The sequence below is a fragment of the Seriola dumerili genome, unplaced genomic scaffold (assembly GCF_002260705.1).
Source record: "Seriola dumerili isolate Sdu_G_001 unplaced genomic scaffold, Sdu_1.0 BDQW01001124.1, whole genome shotgun sequence".
NCBI lineage: Eukaryota > Metazoa > Chordata > Actinopteri > Carangiformes > Carangidae > Seriola > Seriola dumerili.
This window is the reverse complement of record NW_019175379.1, coordinates 2478180-2500445: the sequence shown is the minus strand read 5'-3', so window position 1 is coordinate 2500445 and position 22266 is coordinate 2478180. Positions and strand designations below refer to the sequence as shown.

The 22266-nt window shown below is 40.5% G+C and overlaps 1 protein-coding gene across 4 annotated transcripts in view; it reads right to left on the bottom strand.

Moving 5' to 3' along the window:
- smarcd3 (SWI/SNF related, matrix associated, actin dependent regulator of chromatin, subfamily d, member 3) overlaps positions 1–22266 on the bottom strand; it is a 38857-nt gene that overhangs the window by 3644 nt on the left and 12947 nt on the right. For 2 of the 4 annotated variants that reach the window (XM_022767240.1, XM_022767239.1), the window contains exons 2-10: positions 16050–16267; positions 8990–9032; positions 6946–7068; positions 6464–6589; positions 5599–5694; positions 2534–2635; positions 2071–2232; positions 1659–1756; positions 748–883 (exon numbers count right to left, since the gene is read on the bottom strand). In XM_022767240.1, the coding sequence (XP_022622961.1) occupies positions 748–883; positions 1659–1756; positions 2071–2232; positions 2534–2635; positions 5599–5694; positions 6464–6589; positions 6946–7068; positions 8990–9032; positions 16050–16267 (1104 nt within the window). Of the gene's footprint in view, positions 1–747; positions 884–1658; positions 1757–2070; positions 2233–2533; positions 2636–5598; positions 5695–6463; positions 6590–6945; positions 7069–8989; positions 9033–12681; positions 12772–16049; positions 16268–22266 lie in introns of all 4 variants that reach the window. The other 2 variants (XM_022767241.1, XM_022767238.1) reach the window with 2 other exon arrangements.

The following is a 22266-nucleotide window of genomic DNA, read 5'->3' as shown; positions in this document are numbered from 1 at the left end:
AATTGATATATCCTGATAAAAATATCCAAATTGGACACAATGTAGTAGACTTGATTCTGTATCAACTCTCAGAACTAAAATCTTCAAACTCTATGTATTTACAAACAGCAAATACACAACTCCTCAGGATGTAAACATAGAAGAACTAGTGAATATAGATGTTCCTAACCTTTTAATACAGGCAGTTCCGAAATGCCTTAATTCATTTTCAAATACACAGGCACATGACATTTACCCTGATGAAGATCTAGTGGCCTAAAGCTCGGTTTTATCAACAGCTTTTCTCCGTATTTGACTTTTATCGTGCACCTTTATCTTGATCTTGCGCCCTAACGCTGTGTCGTGAGTATGCTGATGTTATAGTCAAAAGTACAGGTAAATGCAATGGAAATGTGTGTCACAGAAACAAGTAAAATTAGCATCTCAAGTGAATGTATTTCTGAACTACTTATTTGTCCCACCCTTCCTTCCTGTTCGCCCACAGTGACCTGCTGTTGACAAAAATGTCAGCTGAAAAGTTAAATGTGTCTCAGTCAAACATTAATAGGTCCTACATTTAAAACAACAGGGTGTGAAATCCATTATAAGCAAACTACTGCAATAAAATAAAAGCTCCTGTTAAAAATGTGTGCAATAAAAATGGCTGCTCCCACGAGGCAGCTTACTTATCACCTCAGCGTGACATACAACATCAAAGTAAGATAAAATCAATTCGGAGTGTGTGTTTTGTGACGCTGGTGATCTCACCTTGTTGTCGAGTGAGGCGATTTCCTGTTGGTTGGCAGTGGACAGGAGGAAGCTGCTCATCTGACTCTTCAGGGGGTCTTCCACCTCCACGTCGATGTCGTAGCAGGCCGTCTTCTTCTGGTCGTTGGGGTCCACGCTGACAGGGAGCAGGGATGAAAAAGAATGTACAGAAAAGAAGAAAATGAGTAATAAATCAAAAGTGTAGGGATGAAATGTAAAAAATGTATTTATGCAGAAGTGGCAGGCGAGAAAATCTTTACAGAACCTGAAAAGAAACATTTCAATAAATCTTTGAAACCCTCACGCCTTTTGTTCCCTATAATTACATAGTGAACAACAACAGTCCTGCATGTTATTAACTTTGTGTTACAAACTTGCAAAAACATTAATTAGGTTTTGACAGTATAGTCAGACTCTTTATGGGGTCGAGTGGCTCATTTGTGGTGTGGTATTGGTTTATTTAATTTTATTTTGGTCTTAAAATTCATTTTTATGTTTAGTAATAAAGATAATTTAGAAAAACATAAAAAGAAAAATATTATATTTTTGTCTATTAAAAAAAAGTGAAGAAATATTTTCAAAGTCTTAAGGTCGCTCTAAGAAAACAAAATTCCATGGTTTAACATTTATAGCTCTTTAAATTAAAGCAGTTTTTTCTACAATGCAAGGATAAAAGGTCTCCCCCAAAAACATCATAAATACAGTGTGACAAAAGAGAACGCCACATTCAATTCATGGGAACATGTGCAAGACATACAATAAAAAACTAAAAAACTCTTTATATTTCTTCATACTTATGTCATCTGTCTATGTTGTTTGTCTTAGCATGGCCACCGTAGAAAAGAGTTTTTTCATCTCAACGAGGTTCTCCTGGTTAGATGAGGTACATACACAGTAAAACGGGAATCTACCTGATAACATGGTTGATGACGATGGGGTCTGGGGGCAGGAGGAGGTTGGTGAGACGCTGAGGAATCTCAGAGAACTTCAGCCGTGGGCAATCAAAAATCTGTAGAGAAATGTGAGAATAAAAACTGATTTGTTGGATTTTACTAAAACGTTTGATGTATGTTTTCTACGTGGGGTTTTTTAAGGGCTTAAAACATATTCGAAAAAATCTAGAGCACATTATATTGCATGCAACTGGAATTGCAAAGGGTTAATTGGTTAATAAAGTGGAGCTTGTGTCATGTGTCATTTGTAAACTGCTGTGGTCAGACATTTTTCATATTGCTCTTGTAAGTAAAATCATATTTCCAGCAACACTGATATGAATATTTATGCAACTACAGTGTGATTCATAGCACGCTGTGAGTCCCACACCTGTTGGAAGTACTTGTCACAGTTGATGTATTCCTTGTCATGGGAGTCCTGCAGCTTGTTGGTCTTGACATACTGCCAGAGGGCCTGGATGATGCAGGAGCGAGTCTGAGTGTGAATACCAAGCAGGCGTGCCAGGCGAGGGTCCAGCTTAAACTGGGGAGGCTGCGGAGACGATATAATTGCATTTCAACACTTTTTTACAACCGCCTACCTCAGAGCCTTTACATCAGCTCCACCACACCTGACACCGTTATCATGTTTCCCCCAGCTTGGAAACGTCTGTCAGGTTCAAAATGGAGTCTTAAATGCACTATAGCGTTTCTTTGGAGCTGCAGTTATCAGTGACACGAGGCCTGCAGGTTGTCACTACAACAGTTGATTTCATTGCATGGATTAGTCACACAGTTGTAACAGAGGAGAATCTATTTCTGGACAGTGCTGGGAGACTGTGTGGCGCCCTCACCTGGTAGTCCAGCATCAGCAGCAGAGTGCAGCGCACGCTCACGTCCCCTGGCCTCTTCACCTGGAAGCCGTCCGTCTCCTGGGTGGTGGGCGTGCGGTGCCACTGAAAAAGTTAACACAAAACACCACATATTGACTGTACTGTTTTGTTCAAAAATGAATGGTCAGAATTTCATTTGTTTCACACTTCATTATCGGTTTGTTTCACACTTTATTCATCTGAGTTATTTATTAATTCCTGCTTTAAAGGCCCTGAAAACATGTTTTCTCAGTCAGCTTCTTACTATAAGAGATGGAATCTGAAAAGAACACACAGTTTTCTGCCAAAATGACAACAGTTTTCTTTATTTCATATGAGAGATAATTGTATTTGTTCTTGCTTTTTGAAGTGGGCAGGTCTTGGTCAGTAAAAGGTGATGTAACATATTCCCTGTACCAATCAGAGTTTGAATCAAAATATGATGACAGTTGTGTATTATTTGCTCATGTGGCCAGCACATCAAACGATACCCACATATGAAGAGGAGTTGGTCAGTCCGTCCACCACTTTGTCCAGTGTCAAATGTCTTAAAGGAGCTACTTGTAAGTTGCTACATAGCCAACGTTAGCATAAACAGCTGTTTACTTACCAGTAGTAAAGCAAACTACCTATTCAGGGCAGACGGGACGCTACAGTGACTCAGTATCATAAAGTGAGGAGATGGTGCGGCTGGACTGGGGTTAGGTGGTTGGCATGCTAATGTCAGAAGAAGAAAAGAAGTGATGGAAATAGAGGCAAAACAACAGAGCTGCTTTCCACTGCAAGAGAAAGCTTTTGTTGAGTAAGGGAATGAAGTTTGATGCTGAACTTGCAACGTTTCTCCTAGACTGGTGAGTAATTCTAACATTGGCTATGTAGCAATAGCAAAACTTACGCGCAACTCCTTTAACCATTGGATGCATTGCAAAGAAATTTTTAACAGACATTCATAGTCCAATTCCAAAGAATGTTTTTTTTTTCACTTTTATTTTGATTATGTCTTGATATTTAATATTCTTAAGACATACTTTAGATGTTCAGAGGTTACTCAGACTATAAGGAGCTGGAGAATCAGCAGTTTGCAAAAGAAAACAGACAAGATTGCACCTGTGTCTAGCTTACCTTGATCTCAGCCTACAGTGTTATTAAGTCTGTGGTTTGGTGAGAGGCAGATTTCTACAAACTAGCCATGTACATTGTGCGGAGAAACCACGATAGCAAAAGGTTAACCATGCGGCCGTGTAGCTGAATGTTATCACGCCCCGTATCACCCAATCAGCGAAGACATGAAATTACAGATAAAGCAAATACCAGCCTGGAAAAAATACAACTACTGCCATAAGATTCTGTGTTTCAGCCATTGTGTTTATATAAACCAGCACCTCCTATGTATCTGACCGCAGATCTTATTTATGTATCCATTTTAGCTTAACTGCTCAGAAACTGAAAAGCACTTTAAACACCATCTTCAGTACAGTGGATAGCAGTAACTTGGCATGCAGTACAGTGTAATGTTTTCCTTCAACTCTTCAGCTGACTCAGAGCAGATTAAGTACTGATTGTACCTCGGCAGAGAAAAATTTCTTTTGATGGAAAATCATTCAGAGCGAAGCACCTGAGTGCCTTGCTCAAATATGCTCTTAAAAAGGAGGAACCTTGAGAAGTCATAATTTTCACTCTGAAACTGCTAAAGTGTTTTTTTTTTTTTTTAAGTCAATACATTTTGTGAAGATACACAGTCAAGGGCAGCTTATGGTTGTTTTTAATAAGGAAGCACTTGTTTTCTTCAGCTCTCACACCTGCATGTTAAAACAACCTTGCAATGCTGAAAAAAAAAAAAAAAATCCTTTCTAAAAAAAAAAAAAAAAAAAAAATCTATTTATTTTATTTTTATTTTTTTAATCCACTGGGGACAAAAGAGCAGGTTAGTTGGGGTGATTGTAGCTCAAGTTTTAACCAGACATCAGAAAAAAACAATTTTAAGTGAAAGTCGCTCCTCTGCATGATGAAGAGGTCGTCACTGACCCTGACTGCATGGCTGAACAGCCTGATTCACTGATTTGTGCAGCATACAAAGCATTCTTTATTACTAATGGATGTAATCTCAAATGAAAGCGCTGACCTACGATGTGACCAATAGGCAAATTGTTCAGATGTGAATGTTGTCTAAAAGGTCTAAAGAGATAAAATGCTATAAAAGCTATAGTGTATTGATTTATCACCGCACAGTGAAATAATGCAAGCAGCAAATAGGCATTAAGTACAGATTTCAGGGACTTGCACTTTGCTTATTTCAGTTTTCAGCTACTTTATATCTCTGCTCCACAACATTTCAGAGGTAAAAATTATACTTTTCGCTCTACTACATTTATGATACATTTCAGATTGTCATTAGAAAAACATGATGAGCTTCTTAAATTCAACACATAATGGTTCTCAACCTTTTCTTTTTGTGACTCCTTACAAAAAGTATCTAGTTAGAAGAAGAAACATTTCTCCTCTTTACTGCTCATATATTTTCATATGAATAACTGTTTGAGGCTAAAAAAGAAAACAAAGAATTGAGTGCTTTTTAACTTCTATACTTCTTTAAGCAAAGCATCTAACAAAGCTTCTTCCACCACTGACTATAGCTGCACTCTGCTGTGAAGACGCAAACCACAGACTTTTTAGTCATTGTTAAAGCTTACAAGGTTGAATATTTGATACTAAAAAGACATATTTTTTAAGTTGGTATTTGCTTTAAAAGGTGAATGTCAGCATTTTACCCTCATAGTTTCATGTCAGATTGACTGTGCTGAAGCAAAAATGTCTTTAGTGTTATTTGTGGCTAAAAATATAAAAGTAAAAAGTGTGTACAAATACTCTACTGATGACTGAAGGGAGTATTTATGCATGTTATGTGCAAAAACACTGGTTATCATGACAAGAGCTAAGATGTCTGCAGTTGTGTAGTAAGAGCTGGTTAAAGGTTGATCAGATGGTATGTGGCTCTTAAATGAGCCACTTCCTGTGCGCACCTGGGCAACGGCCATGTTAGAACTGACCTCAACCAGGTGGTTGTCAGGACCGTACAGGTCTTTGTCCAGCTCGATCACCAGGCTCTTAAAAAACGAAGAGAACTTCTTTTTCTGCTTCCCCGGCTGCAGAACAGAGACACAGATAGACGTGGTCAGTTAATGTCTAAAAATGAGATACACACAAAGACAAATGTATCAAATACATAAAAGTACACAAATGCAAACACTTGTCTTCATGTGTTTGCTTATAGCAACAATACTAATCAAAAACCCACAAGAGGCCAAGTGAGATCACAAAGAAAAGTGAGACACTAGACATTCTCAGGGTCCACTTCCTCTGAGCTCAACCAGAAATATTTGTGGTTTGTGAAGCCTAAATGCTTCCTACCGCTGTGAAATGACGGCCTTGCCCGGACTGCTGAGAACATAAGAGTTTTTTGAAGCAAAGCTTACAGCGCAGAAACATAAGTCAGATCACTCTGTTTTTCATGGTGCATCTACACTCTCTCTAAACACTTTTCACAACAGCAATCAATCATTTTAAATTCTGATACTTTTTACTGTCCAACGGCATTTGAGCAGATCATTAGCGAGCGTGACTGCAGGCCAAAAAAAAACAGTCCAGAGCAGCTCCAGGATCAAAAAGCGGCACACTTTCACACTAAATGGGAAGATTATGATTTCAGTAATCTAAATAAGTAGCTATTTGCCTTACAATGAATTAATCTGCCAGAGAAGACATAACGCTAAACCAAGCAGCAGATCAGTGTCAAAGAAATTGTAAAAGTTATTTCATGTTCAAATAGCCTGTGCAACAGAGCTGGTAGGTCATTTCTATTTTTAAATGTAGGTGTAAAATAAATAAAATGTGCGTTTCCCTAACAAAACTCACGTCATCAAGCAACTTCCCCTCTACTCGCAGCTCCCATGATGCAATGCTGCCATCGGAGTCATCAGCGTCGGGTCTGGCAGGGTTGAAGGTGTTGGATATGTAAAGCCTCAGTTTACGCTTTTGCTGCTGACACAAGGGCATAATAAAATTCCACAGTTTAAAGGGACATTCCACAAAATCATAAGTTGAAATTCATGTTAAAGACATCCTCCTTGGACTGATTGGCTCCATATAACAGCAGAGGTCTCTTTAACAAGAGTGAAGACGTCAAATGAGTCTTGAAAAGGATGTTTTTTTGTCTTTTAAAATGAGACAAAACTAAAAAAGGTGAAAAATACAATCTTGCTCGGAAAGGTACAATTTTATGACTCTCTGATGACTTAAGGAGAAACAATTACTGTTTTCAGGGTTTTTAAATCCAAAAATGGATAAATTGTATTTTTTGCAATGACCCCTTGTGGGTCATGATTTCTTTTCCTTACCTTCATTGGTCTCTTCAGTGCTTCCTGGATGTCCACACGTTTGCGCATGATGGTCTGGTCCAATTTGCGCTCAAACGCCAGCAGATCCATGTAGGCCTGAGACTCAGGGACCAGCTCACGGATCTGCTCAGAGAGGGAGAGAGGACAATCTGACATTAAAATCTTCAGGTGGACAACTGCACACACACTGGATTAAGAAGTCAGATTTTCTTCACATATACCATCTGAATATCACTAAAGAGCTTAGGCAGATTAGCTGTCTGTCCTGGGTGCTGGTAGGGGGTCTGCTGTCCTGTTTCAAGGACATTTTAACCCCATACATTCAGTTTCCTTTAATTTCCCAAATAGCTTTTGACATCCATTATCTTGATGGTTAAGAGATAAAGCTAATGTAGCTAATATTATCTAACAAAATGGCTGACGTGTAGACAAAGATGGTGCCAACATATAGGATCCAGTAGGTTTGGAGCAAATGCTATGGCAGCTGACTGCTAATAAGCTAACGTTACCTTAATTAGATAAGAAGTTAAAGTATTTGAGTGATAACATTAGCAAACAATACGGACTTTGTTGCATTAGCTGTAAGACAGGTCAACTAACTGCCAGCATTAGCCAAAATTATGGACCTGGTTACCTTGAAGATAAAGCTGACTAACTTACTTAGCTTGAAGCAAGAAAAACATCAGTAAACTTAATGGAACCTGTTCATTTGCAGCTAAAGTGTGAAATCTTCAAATCCAACACATCATGTGTTTATGGCTGTACCATCCCATCTATTTGAAATATTCTTGATGTCTTATGTATCATCTTTCTATCATCTTTTCTAAAAATTCAACCAGACACATTTGGTGTTTTTTTGAAAGTTTGGGATTGTGTCTAGAATTTGAAATAAAGTTCAGAAGCTTTGAAAAAAGTTTTAGCAGCACAACATCAACTCGCACTGCGCCTGGCCCAACGGCGAGCCAGTGGGGCTTTTCAGTTGAACTCAAGGCACCCTGGTTGCTTAGAGATTTATACCTTGACATACCATAAACAAATAAAAAACTGTCAATTAACTGTGACAGATAATATTTGTTCTGTATGAGACTTATTTATTTTCAAAAGCTTATTTTTCTTTTACTCATAGAAAAGGGACACAAATATCTGCCCAGTCCATCATTAACACAATGATCCACACCATCCTGGGGACACTGGGGGATACAAATGAGATGCAGTGTGTGCAGCCAAACAGCCAGGACTCAGACATTATCATGCTGATGAAAGTCCTCGGAGCTTCGAGGGCTGCTGCTTACCAAATTGTGCACACACACTCCTACAGTTCATTCCTTCTCCTCCCTCCCTCTTCTTTCCTTTTTCATGTTTCTTTCTAAATGGCTGCTTTCATTGTTCCCTCTCATTCCTCCTCTATCTGAATCTCACTGCCTTTCCCCGGGCTGAGGTGCTGAGCAGACGGAGGAGTGTGGCAGACATTCCCTGTCCCTGACTCATTATTGTGGAGTGGCGCCCCAGCCATGCCTACTGCTATCTCGCTGTCTGGGTTATGTTAGGGGATAAGACCTGAGCCCAGACGCTCAGTGTCCAGACCTCCATAGTTTCAGTGTGAAAGCCTTCTGCGTGCTGGCCAGGACGTGGTGAGGTTATGGCGAGGCACAGGGCCGAAAACTGAGACCACGGGATGAAAATCAAACCTCAGTCGGCACAGACTCACCTGTGGCAACGTGGTGATTCTGCTGCCTCTTTCGGTTCTACTCGTGGTTTCATCTCTGCCATATCCCACTGACTATTCCAATTTAAATCAATAAGCCACCATCCAAAATAACAGAACGAAACCCTAAAAAAGAAACCCTTAAACCTCCCGATCGCTCCCCTCATCCTCTCTCTTCTCATTTGGAAATAGCACATAATCATCTGGCCTTCTGTGCCTTCCAAGAACCCCTGACATCAAAAAGCGGCCAGGATTTATCTGTTCTGCACACAAAAGATAATAACACACACACACACACAGAAAAAACAGAGCAACAAAGGTAAAAATATGCAGCCTCACCCTTTGCGGAAGAATCTTGTCTGCCATTTTCCTTCTCTTAGCACTACAGAGAGGGAGAGAAAGACAGAGAGAAAGAGGAAAAAGAGAGCATGTTACTATGGTGACTGATAGCGTAGCACCCAGGCCATCTGCTAAAATGCTGGGCCATATCCAGCACCCCAGCGTCCCAGCTGTGTGTGTGTGTATGTGTGTGTATGTGTGTGCATACGTGTGTTTATGTGCTCATGTGTTCTCTGAAATGCAGCGGTCCACCTGGAGAGCGAGAGCCTCTATCAGCCAAAAAAGTGTCACATCACACATCTCTTGCCTGACATGTATTCTCTGCACTTATGCGTGCGCGCACAAACACACACACACACTCTGCAGATTCACTGGGGCCGCTGCAGCAGGACTTGGATGGTGACAGGATGTGTGTTAAGAAGCTTTTAGGAATGCAGATTCCTCCACAGAAGAGAATGTATGCATGTGTGTAGATATTTTCATTCACGAATTTCAGGCATTTCCTGCTGTGTGAGAACAACATATGTTTACTGATACCATGTTTTTTTTTGTCTTATACTTACCAAGGAGGGACTGAGAACAATAAGACAACCTGTGCCAAGTTGGTGCCTTTGACAGAACTTTCTTTCTAGGTGAGTCTGATTACAAAAACAACACTACAGCTTCCTGCTCTATTCAAATTTCCTTAAATATTCCATCGACATCTGTGGACACCTGTGATAGGTGGAGCACCCATGTAAATTCATGCAAGTGTACTGATCTCGGTGCCTGCAGAAGGACACTGCAGAAAGAGCAATTTAAAAAAAAGAAAAGAAAAGAAAAAGTCAGAATTACTTATCACGGGTGAGTTAATCTTATTCTTCTCATCAAAGAGAAATAATCTTGACTTGTAAGTGTTACATCTTCCTTGTGAAGCTTTGAAAGGTGTAAATAAGGAGAGGAATTTATATCTCAGGGTTTTTCAGATCCTTCTCTGTGCTTCTGTTTTACTTAATTGAGATGAATTACACAGTAATGTCAAGCACATTTATTGTGAATTTTCAAGGTTCATTGCTTTGATCAAGTCTTTTTTTACTGATTTAAAGCAAGTTTAAACAAGACATTTGACGAAAATATTTTGATTAATTTTGATATTAGATGAGCAGATTGATACCACTGACATGTCTGTAAAAATATAAGGTTGTATCAAGCAGGTGGTTAGCTTAAATTAGCATTAAGATGAAAACAGCTATCTAGGGAAACAGCTAGCCTTGCACTATCCAGGTAACAGCACCTCTAAAACTCAGTAATTAACATGTTATATCTTGCTTGTTTAATCCATACACAAAATGAGCGGTAAATACTTTTGACAGGAGTTGTGTTGGACTACTTTTTGGCTTGAAGCAGTAACTAACTGCCATAACTTGTGATGTTTTTTTTACCTCGAGTTTGCAGTTAAAAAACAAGATGTAATGCTAATCTGTTAGTTTTGGAGGTGCTAGCCAGCAGATTTTGCTACATTTCAACAGGGCCAAATGCTTCCCCCTGCTTCAAGTATTCATGCTAGGCTAAGCTAACTGGCTGGTCGCTGTAGCTTAATATTTAACATACAGACATGAGAGCTGTATCAATCTTGTAATCTAGTTCTTGGTAAGAGAATAAACAATTTTTCTCAAAATGTCTAACTATTGATTTAAAGGTCAGAGAGGCTTTTGCATTGACCTGGTTTTCATGCTAGTTCAAAATCTTATCTAGCTGTTTTTGCTTACCTGATTTGTTTGATACTAAGGGTGGGCGACAAAGATAAAATCGTCTATTACAGTACAGTAATTTTATGTAGGAATTTAGATATACCGTATATATTGCATTATTGGAAATGTCTTTTCTTTAATTAATTAAATAACTGAAAAATCAAGATGCTCTCTGATTAAAACTGGTACCAATAAACTAATACAACTAGAGCTATTTAAGCAATATTACACGAGGAGTGATGTACTAAATATCAGCAAGGCTATGACTGTCTTCTCTACTCGGCCTGCGACCAATCACAGCCCTGCTGATATCACGACCTTGAGTGTGATATTGCTTTTATACAACAGTTATACAAGCGCCACATTAGCTAAATAAGCAACAACATATTATGATTTATTTGTTAGTTTCATCCTTCATTTGGCTAAACCAACACAAATAGAACTGGACTGGTACTAGCAACACATAAACATTGTCATGACCTGCACAGTGCACACTAGCTTGCTACTTTGTCTACCTCAGTTACCTCAGGTGTGTGCTGAAGTATCCAGGTGTCTTCCCTTAATCCTCTTCTGACGACCATACACCATTTAATTCAAATGTTATTTCTGGAAATATAGATAACGACCGTTCATGTAACGCTAATTAACGGCCAATAGAACACCTGTAAAGCGGAGTGATACACGTAGTTAAAAGTCGCAGTGCTGTTGTGCAGTATGGAATGCCTCTCGTGCAATCAAATTACTTGGCCGGAACTAACTGTTGCATAATTGGCAACAGTCTAGGACCAGGCCACTTGTGGAACTATTTGTGTTGGCGTTGCCAAATAAATGTTAAAATGAACGAACAAATCATAATCTATCGTTGTTTATATAACTCATATGGCGCTCATAGAACTATTGTATAAAAGCAATATTACACTCGAGGTCGTGGTGTTGTACTGAATATCACACGGCTGTGTTTGTCTTTGGTAGGAGGCCGCCGACTCACAGCCGTGCTGATATTCAGTACATCACTCCCTCTCCTGTGATATTGCTTAAGTATCACATAAACATGTAAAAACAGTGCACACGCTTGCCACTTGGTCTAAACGTTACCTCGGGTGTGCGCTTAAGTATCCAGGCTTCTTCCCTATATCCTCTTCTGACGACCATACATCATTTAATTCAAATGTTATTTCCGGAAATATTTTCATCTTTGAGTTTGTTTGTTACAATCTAAAATAGATAACGTCCGTTAATGTGACGCTAATTAACGGTTGATAGCGCACCTGTAAAGCGGAGTGATACATGTAGTTAAAAGTTCCTATCCCTGTTGTACTCTCTCAGCACTCATGGAATGCCTCTCGTCCAATCAGATTACTTGGTCGGAACTAACTGTTGTATAAAACAGCAAAAGATATTAAAAAGCCTCTGCTGGTTGATAAGTCAATATTTTATTTCCATATTTATATCGTCTCACTGTATATTTCGCCATATCGCCCAACCCTATTTGGTAGTAGCAATATTCTTCTAGATTACAGAATATTATGTTTGTTTTTTGTTTTTTTGCAGTGTGGATAAATTTTATCACAGAGCACTGCAACGATCTGTGAGGCAGTATGTTACATCAGCATGCCAAATACTGAAACAAGCCTGCTGCAAGGAGAATTGGAAGATTTGGGGGTGCATTGCAAAGGAAAACACAAACCTGCATCACAACAATCCGCCATTTTACACTAATTTAAAAGGGTTTCAGATTGGATTCTACTTTATTTTTATGTTCTAGCGGCAAAAAAATTGTTTCCATCATGCCATGCTCCAGTCCAAAGCATGCACCACTACATTTTAGGAGTCAACTTCTAGGCCTGTACCTATGTTTGGCCAAAACAACTCATTCAGGGAGTGCTGGGCTCAGGTGAAAGGCTATATAGGCCAGAGTCATCAAACGTAAGAAAATGGACATGCAGCAGAATAAACTCCTACTTTGATCCGAGCGTGGGATCTGATTGGGGCTCTCTCATGTCCATCTGCCTCGCCGGCATCTCATTGGCTCCAGGGAATCCGACTGGCTTCCTAAGAATTGGTGAGGATTCGAAGGTTGTCCGATTAGAGTTGTGACGAGACACACACTCAGTGGCAGCAAGTAGAGGAGTAACACCTGGTGGTTCTGGCTGTTTGTATGTCTGTATGTGTTGGATGTGTGTTAAGTTCAAGGGTCTGTTAGTAGGTGCAAACTCTAAACTCAGACAAGGGCAGGCACTGGGATGGTTGTGTAACTGTGTCCATGCACGCACAAAGTGCAGCAGAGGAGGACCTGGGAAGCGTCCTGCTCGTCTGAGGGACACGCTCATTCAACAAAGTTTCTCAGTGAACCAAAACAATCATGCTTCACACACATAGACAGACAATACACTGATAATGGTGGATCACAGGGAAGGGAGTAGACAAGCAGTGTGCGAGTTTAGCTTTTTGGTTCAGCTCTGAACTGAAAATGTGGATGTAGCACTGATGTAGTAACGTGCAATGGCTTCTCAGGAGCAGATGAAGACAACACGAACAATACTCACTACTTTTTTGTTTAGTTCTCAAACCAAATCTCCAACCTTTCTGAGCACTTCTACTTCCCAAAACCAGAAAATTCAGCTCTGATCAACACCTTCAACCTGCTGGCCTAGCACCAAGAATCCCCTTTCATTACTGCATAAACCTCACAATGTTCCTAAGAAACCTGAAGTGTCCTGAGTAACAATGTATGTCATGAGCAGTGAAGAATGGTTTAAGGTTTGACTTCAAGGACTTCGACCAAAGTGAATACCAAAAAGCAAGATTCAGAGGTTCACCTAAAATATCTGGGCTTTATAAATAATGTGGTTTTAAAGGGAAATAAAAGATAAAATTGAATATTTTATCCCTTTTGTGCAAATCAAAATATATGAGGTGATGGATGAAGCTGTGTTCTCAAATAAAAAGCAGAGTAACAGCTGGAAATCTTGAAAGCAGATAACTGAAACAATGGGGTTCATCTTAAGTTACTGTCAAGAAGACATTTGTAGAGAGGAATAAAGGAACTAATCTGGTGATGAAATGTGTAATATCAAGAATAGGGTGAATCTGAGCGACCACAGCAAATTTGTTGTTTGATTACACACTGTCAGAACAACTTCCAGTTTTGTAGAAGGTGTTGGAAGAAATGTGCCAAATTTTCAACAAATTTTTATGCAGCTGAAGAAGTGTTTCACCCTCAGCCCACGAGAGTCTTACAAAGTTCAACAGTAAAATCAAATGGTTTGGCATGAAAACGATCCAAATTTTAGGTGGTATGGGAATATTACAAAGAGGCAGCTGGGCCTAAGGCTGCTATTCTCAATTATTTAAATTACTGATTTGTCTGCAGATTATTTCTCCAAAACAGAGTCCAAAACAGAAATATATTTTGTTTATTATTATAAAATAATGATAGCATTATGAGTAAACACTGTAAATGAATATATTTTAGTAAAGTTAACTTCACGTGGGACTAACCTTGTTCCCTAGTGTCAAAGTCCTCTGCCCACTATCCACCCTGGCCACCTGTTATGTGCTGTATGTAAATGTAGAGCTTCCTACTATCAGCAATATGTTTCCCCACAAAACGTATTTGGGAAAACAAATTATTTCTCGGACACAAGGTTGAGTATTTATACCACTTTATGCAAACCAAACCAGAATTAACTCCTATTTTTAGCAGCAGCTTTGCATAGGCCAGCATTTGCTCTGCAGAGCAAGTGTATCTGGGACCATAAGGTCTCAATGACACTGCAAACACAGGTGGTTTGCCCTCAGCTGGCAGCAGTGTTGGGCCTGAGCTGGACAGAGGAGCTGGAGCATCAAACTTGTTTGCCAAAGGACACGCACTCTCACAAAGCAACAGAGAGCGAAAGAGATGGAGACACCTGGACGGGTCACCCTGGACCATTGATCAGACCCTGCACAGCCAGCCGGGCCGCTCTGGGGGGTTGAGGCACCGACGCAGGACAACATTTCCCCTGACCTGTTCGACAAGCCCGCTTAATTGTAAGTGGATCAATTGTTCTGCAGATACTGAGAGAGTGAAACAGAGAAAGACAGAGGTCCACTGAGTGTGCATATTGATCACCTGTCTAATGACCGTACCTGCTACACACTCGTCTTCTTATAGACAACCATCTCCTTATAGATGTGTGTGTGAGTGTGTGTGTGTGTGTGTGCCTGGTATACTGATGATCAGATCTTTTGTTCACAGTGGTTGAATATCTGACAATAAATAGTGTAACAATACGCCAAAGCACGCACTAGAGTCTGAATGTCTGCAGACAGCTGTGAGGATGCCACATAGATTTGACAGATTACCAGACTCTGAAGAGACATAGAGATTGAACAGACAGAAAACACTCAGTCATGGCGGTGATTGGGATGATCAGAGTGGATGCACAGAGTGAGCAGAAAGTGGAGCAATGGGAGAGAGGCAGTGTGCACGCTCGAAAGCTGCGAACAAAAACTGAAATGAAAGCTGAAAGGAGACACACAAAGGTCATGGTTTCACTTCTCATCAGTGTAATATTTGAGATCAGATTTTCAAAAAAAGAGATTTTAGGAAAGTATGAAGTGGAGCATTGAAACGTTGTTGTGCACAGGTAAATCTGATGTGCCAGCACTGAACAGTTTTTTTTTATCACTGATTCATTTATTCTTCTGTATCTGTCGCTGTGAGCATGTTAGCATGCTGACGTTAGCATTTAGCTCAAAGAAAGTCACAGAGCCACGAGCTGTGGACTCTCAGTCTTGTTAACGGATAAATCACTTTTATGACTGATGATCAAATTATTTATCAAAACTGTTGTCAATTAATTTTATTTCTTAATCATGGGGCTGTGTGTTGTTTGAACCAGTACAATACCTCAGTTTCTAAAAGCCTTGTTTTAACTGAACATAACAACTCTCGCAGATGCTTTGTGTTTAACGCAGACAGCCAAATAAGAACTTTAGCCTTGTCTAAAATGATCAAAATTCAGTGTTAAATCAGGAATTGTGTATTCAAAGACTAAGTAAAAATGACCAATTTTTGACACATTTCGGCTGTTACCAAAGAAACTACTTGATACCCAGAGCTTTTTATAGTGCTTGCACATGATTCAAGGCCAATTCCATATTTCCATAAAGTATGAGCAAAGTCATATTTGTTGTTCATCCAAACTTGTTAAATTGAGAGTGTAACCACAGCTGTTGTTGTCCAAGTAATCTCACAGATCACACAAAAGCAGACACATCAGGAGTTGCTTTACGCAAGCCATGCAGTATTTAGGTGGCTGGAGGTCAGCTGGACTCAGACTCACTTTCTGGCCCGGTTCTGGACGGCCTGCTGTTGCTGCTGCTGCTGTTGCTGCTGCTGCTGCTGGACCTGCTGGGAGGGGGCAGGCCTCTTGCGACTGGGTTCCATCACCGGGGTGGGCAGGCCGGGCCGCACCGCCGGGCTCCCTCCGTACGGCGGGCCGGGGGGCCCCATGGGAGCTCCCTGGTGGGGCATCCTCGCTCCAGACGGCATGCCAGGACGCTGGGAGGGAACCAGAAAGAGAGGGAGGGAGGGAGGGAGGGTCACATGTATGTTGAAGACATTCGCTACTCAGTGTTCTGATTAATTATAATCACAAATTAGAGCGTCTAAAAATACAACAAAGGAAACATTAGATCAAATGTAACTTTTATTCATTTCACGCTGGTGGATTCAAGGCGGACTAGGGAGAATTTTTTGGTAAACACACCCATCTTGTCAATAAAAAAATCATGAAGTAGAGCTGCAACAAAGAATGTCTCATCGTCTCCTTATCTAGACCTCACAGATTTCCTATTTAAAATAAAATCCTGGTGTCTGTTCTGGTTACAACTGCTCAGATTTCCAAGCCATCCTGAAACTTAAGCTCAAAATACAAACAGCAAACTCACTATATTATATATTTTTACCTTTCTCCTACCTTTGGTAACCTTCTAACAACAGCTGGGTTGGTAAAGAGGAATATACTTTGCATTGCAGTGACGTCAATTCACAGGATTTCTGTTTTCTAATGTTTTGTGTTTCAACCGTCTTGTGAAGCCTTAAATGGAGTGCAACGCAGTATGTGATTTGTCATGTTAGACCGTGACATTAGAGAGCAACACGAAATATGCAGCATATATTTTAGGCAACTTTTCAGTCTGAGAGAGATAGTGTTAGCTTAAGAAAACCAACTGATACTAGAGCAGTGATCTGTCTTATTCAGTCTTGTTTAAAGACACCGACAGTAATTTCCAGAAAACAAAATAAACAAGAGCAGCTGTGGCGAGAACAAGCAGAAATGTCGTTTTTCTGACTTGTTTTCTCCCCTGCTCTCGTCTCCTTTAAACAAGAATCAACTTTGATGGCTGCAAAATAGACCCAATGAAGATTTTTCGCAGTGTGCAACTCACGTACACGCACACGCACACGCACACGCACACGCACACGCACACACACACACACACACACACACACACACACACACACTCCTTAACAATGCAAACAGTGTCAGAAGCCACAGTCCCACACTCCCGTCTTGACGCCTGGGAACAACTGGGGGACTCTCACCTGTGCTTGTCACTCCCATGGCAACAGCTGCCTCCCGCCTCAGTTTATTGTCTGACACTAGGGAGGGGTTTGTGCGATAGAAAGAAATCCTTTCACTTTATTCAGAGCACAGACCTCCTACCAGAAAGCTAAGAGTGACCAGTCCTCTAATTAAAATGAATTGACTGGAAGAAGTAACCAGATCCTTTTAAATATTACACTGTAAAAACACTCCATTGGACCGCCTAGCATACAAAGTCTTACCTAAGTAAAAGTACTGAGTATAAGTACTAAGTAGTACTAAGTATTAGCAGTAAATGTACTTTGCATTAACATGTTAAGCTAGCTACATGGCAAAGTGCTTCCCTGGACTCCTGTTCCTTTACCTCTCCTAACAACAGATAGCTCGTCCTCGGCTGCAAACACAAACCAACAGCTCAGGTCGGTCTGCACAATCTTTCATCACTCTTTTCCTCGGGTAAATGCAACTATGGGATAGCAAGAGCTAGCTAGCCGCCCGGAGTGTTGACAGTCCAGTAAAATGTTGTTGTTTGCAGGACTGTCGTTACTCAAGGCGACTAATGTCCCCAGTTATCATCGACGTTACTTTTCCACTGAAAATCATCTATTTGTTGCATGTAGTTATAACTCCATTTTACATTTATCGACCAAAAAGAAAAATTCTAACTAACTGAATTAATTCCATATATTACATAATTTTCCTTTTAATCAAATTACAGCCAAACTATACATTACCTGGGGGTTAATGTGGGGTGGGGGAATCTGATTAGGGGCCAATGGCTCACTCTTAACCTGGGGCTCCCTTGAGTTAATCTGGCCCTGACTGTTGGGTGGTCTGATATATAACAATGCATCGTATTTCATAAACTCAATCATAGGTTTTGTATATTAATATATTAATCTGTAAAGTAACTAGTAAATCTACCTGTCAGATAAATGTAGTAAAGTAAAAACAAGACAATATTTCCCTCTGAAATGTAGAGTAGTACTTGAGTAGATGCATTAATATTACACCAATGATAATTCCTCTACAAAATCACATTTATGTGTTTTTTTTATTAACCATCACCATGCAGAGAAGACTTTGTCTCAGTCCAAACTGGCACAGAAACTGCCTACATTTGGTAACAGAATGGGTAAATGTTGGAGGAAGAGAACAGCTGAAAGATACAAATCAGGAGTTTCAACTCCTCACGTACGCTCACGTACTTCCAACATTTCACACTGTTTGTCACCTCTCAAGTGTGGATTACACTGCACACATATACACATATCTAATGTGATCTTTAGACCCTCCACAAACACACACAAACAAACCCAGAAATCAAATAAAAGAACAAGGTAATGAACGACAGAGAAGGCACAATTAAAAAAAAAAGAAGAAGAAGAAGAAAAAAAAAGATATTAAATTGTGTTAAAATGTAAATGTGTGTATTCACAGGGAGATTTAATAACTCAGGACAGATTATAACAGCATTCAACAGGCTCAGACTGACATATTACATGGCCTTTGAAATGGTGACCAAGCACAGATCCTGTGATAAGAGGCAGAGCAGGCGCTGCTGTCACTCTGGCTGGGAGATTATTGGTGGGGGGAGGGGGCGGCAGGGGTCAAAGCAACTGAGAAGGGTCTCCAAATGGGAGAGGATAAAACAACATATGGTCAGGGCCTCCTGCTTGAACGTGGTCACCTTATGGAGTCTTAAGAGAAGAGACCCCCTTCTCTTTTTTGTCTACTTCCTACCTTAGCTGGACAACTACAACCAAACAGACAAGAGACTAGACTTTCAGCAGCCAGACCCACCCAGACAGACATCGCTCCTGTTACAGCCGGCTGTCTGGAGAATTTAAGCTTTTCAGATAACAGATACCGAGAGCCATAGCTGGATAATGTGTAAGATGAATTTCCCCTAAATCCACACACACAATGAGTGGTACTCTATAATCTGACCTGCTGAACCGACTCCAACGCTCTGCCCGGAGCTCTGCCAGCCAGCCAGCCAGCCAGCAATCGAATCTGCCATGTGGATGGATATCTGAGAAGTGTGTTGGCATCTCGGGGAAGGCTGCAGGGATTTGAGGAGGCCAAACTTACCCACACTGTACTAAACATATGAATCTGTGGGTTGTTACATGGATGGTTCCTTCTATGGCTTCCATTGGCACCCTGAAATCTATTAAAAACTGGATGAGGTTCCTCGAACGGGACATGACTCATTCTTTAAGGGCTCAGACTAAAGATCGTTTCCTTTATTGATTTATTGTCAAGTGTCAGACAACAGTGACACATGTCAATCATTATATCAAAGAAAACCCAAGTTAACATATTCATAATAAAAAAAATATTCAGACAAAATAAATCCCTATTTTTCATGACAACATATACATCTCATTAAAGATACATTTACTGAAGTCTCGGTTTTTATTACGACCATTCCCATCATCAGATTTCTATCTTATTCCTGTAATTCAACAATGTGAGCATTAGTGGCTTTTCTCTGTTTTATATCATTTCATATTGAATATTTTGGACGGTAGGTCAAACAAATCAAGAAGGCATCACCTTGGACTCTGGGACCTTGCGAGCAGCATTTTTCTCACTGTGTCCTGACACTTTATAGACCAAATGATGAATCGAGTAATTGTTCAAAAATAATCAGCAGGTAAACCAATGAGCAGAACTGATTTGTGGGAATATTGGACAGGCCTACTTATTTGAATTTTGCACATATACCATAAGATGGGATCTCATCCATATTGCCTCTAACCTCTGGTATCAAATAAAGAGTAATGGCTTTGATTAATTACTTTAACTTGATTCACTTCAAATGTGATTACGACATTGAAAAATATCAATTAACAATTAAAAAACGAACCCCCCCCGTCACTCTAGTAAATCCACAGACCTCAATGTGAGCAATTTTGTTTCTTTGATACAAAGTAATTTCAATGAAAACTGTTCACGGCAAGGTCTGCGGATTATCCTGAGTGGCCGGGACATTGTGTTTTGGAAAGACAAGTGGCTGTTGAATTTTTAAAAATTTACTTCTCAATGCTGCGAGCGCCACGGACGAAGTTTCTTCAACCTCCATTGTACCGGGGTGGAGGCAGAAAACTGAGATATCTCGAAATCTGAGTCAATAAAACCAAAGAAATCTGTGTGGCTAGACACCATCAGAGGAAAAAAGAGGGAATATTTCGTCTTTTGGGTGATTTGGGTGAACAAACCCTTTAAGCAAGCGATCCAGATGATCCCAGATGTGAGGGTGAGGTTTATGTTCAAAAGGTCCTATCGCTCGCTTACACAAACACACTCAGAAGTACAGATGACAAAGCTACAGTGTGTCGTATTATGTTTTGGCTTATCGGGGTTTCCCATGCAGAGCGCTGGAAGGCTTTTCTCATCACAGCAGCCCTCGCTGACCTCCAAACACACACACACACACACACACACACACACACACGAGGCAGAGAAGTAACACAGCAGGGGGAGATAATGCAGATAATGAGAGGGAAAGAAGAAGAGACCTCAGCCAGGCCTTCAGCCCACCCATCAGTCCTAGAACCAGACCTCAGCCAAACACCAACCCCCCCCACAACACACACTCAAACTGCTGCTTTGAAGCTGCAATGCTACGACCTTTGGCAGCCACAAAAAAGGTGTGCATACACTGTATTTACATATATCTGTGTGTGTGTGTGTGTGTGTGTGTGCATCTACATATGCATCTAGAAACTTGCTTTGCTCCAGTCAGCCACGAGGGGAAAGGAAACGTCATCCCTCGCCACAAGCTAACAAACTGCGCCAAATCATCCCCATATCCCATACTATAAATATTTCTCCATTCTGCAGTATACACAACCAGGAACCTGCCGCAACTATTATAACAAGACTTTTCCATCTTAAAATGTGGGGGAGAGAGGGAGGAAAGAGGAGAGGCACGCATGAGAGAAAATAAGCAGAGGGAAATATTTGGCTTGGAGCAGCCAGAGCCTCATCAAGGTTAATTGGTCTGTTGAGAGGACACACTCATCTGGCTCATCAATCACCTGTTCCATTGTATCCCAAAGTCTGTCTCTGTGTGTGTGTGTGCAGGGCTTCAACACCAAAGCTCCTGTCATAGAGACAATACCTCATCTTGTTTCAGTGTATAAATCTACCTGGTGCCACTACGTCCAACATCAGCGCTGATTAAAATGGAGTTACGTCTAAAACCGGAGCTCAGTCAAACAAGTGCTGGGATTTCAAGACACAGAAAGGTTTGACAAACAAAAAACCATCAAAATCTCTTTTGACCTTCTCAATGTACTTGAGGATCCAGGAAGTGACACCAAGTTTCAGGATCAGTGCGGAGGTGAAATTCAGTGGAGCAGAAAGTAGAAACCACAGGATGAGACAGACAGTTATGACAAAAGAACTAGATCTGCAAATGATGATTATTTGATTAATGGCTTGATCAGAGATTATGGAAAAAATGCTCTTCATACCTCACTAGAACCCAAGTTCACATATTTAAAGCCTGAAACCCAAAACTATTCAGGTAAGAACCAAAGAAAACAAATCATCACATTGGCGAGGACACAACCACGAAATGCTCAAAAAATGAGCTAAGCGTTTCATGAACTATTAAAATAGTTCAACTACGCAATTAATGGACAAACTGTTTCAGCTCTAGAGATACTTTCTAACCCAGGAGTCAGGTCCCCACAAGCGTCAGATTAATCCAAGGGGTCCTCACATGATTTTTGGGGTACAAAATAATAAAAACACAATTCGGATTATGTTTTTTTTGGGGTGTTTTTCTACCTTTTGCTCAGTTTCACCTCTTCAGACCCTCTAAAGATTACTCAAATGAAGGGGACCCTGGTGTCCTTGGGGTTTAAGGTGCAGCTCATGGACCGCAACGTTCCCGCTTTGAGTCCAATCGTTCTTCATCTCCGGTTCAATTTCA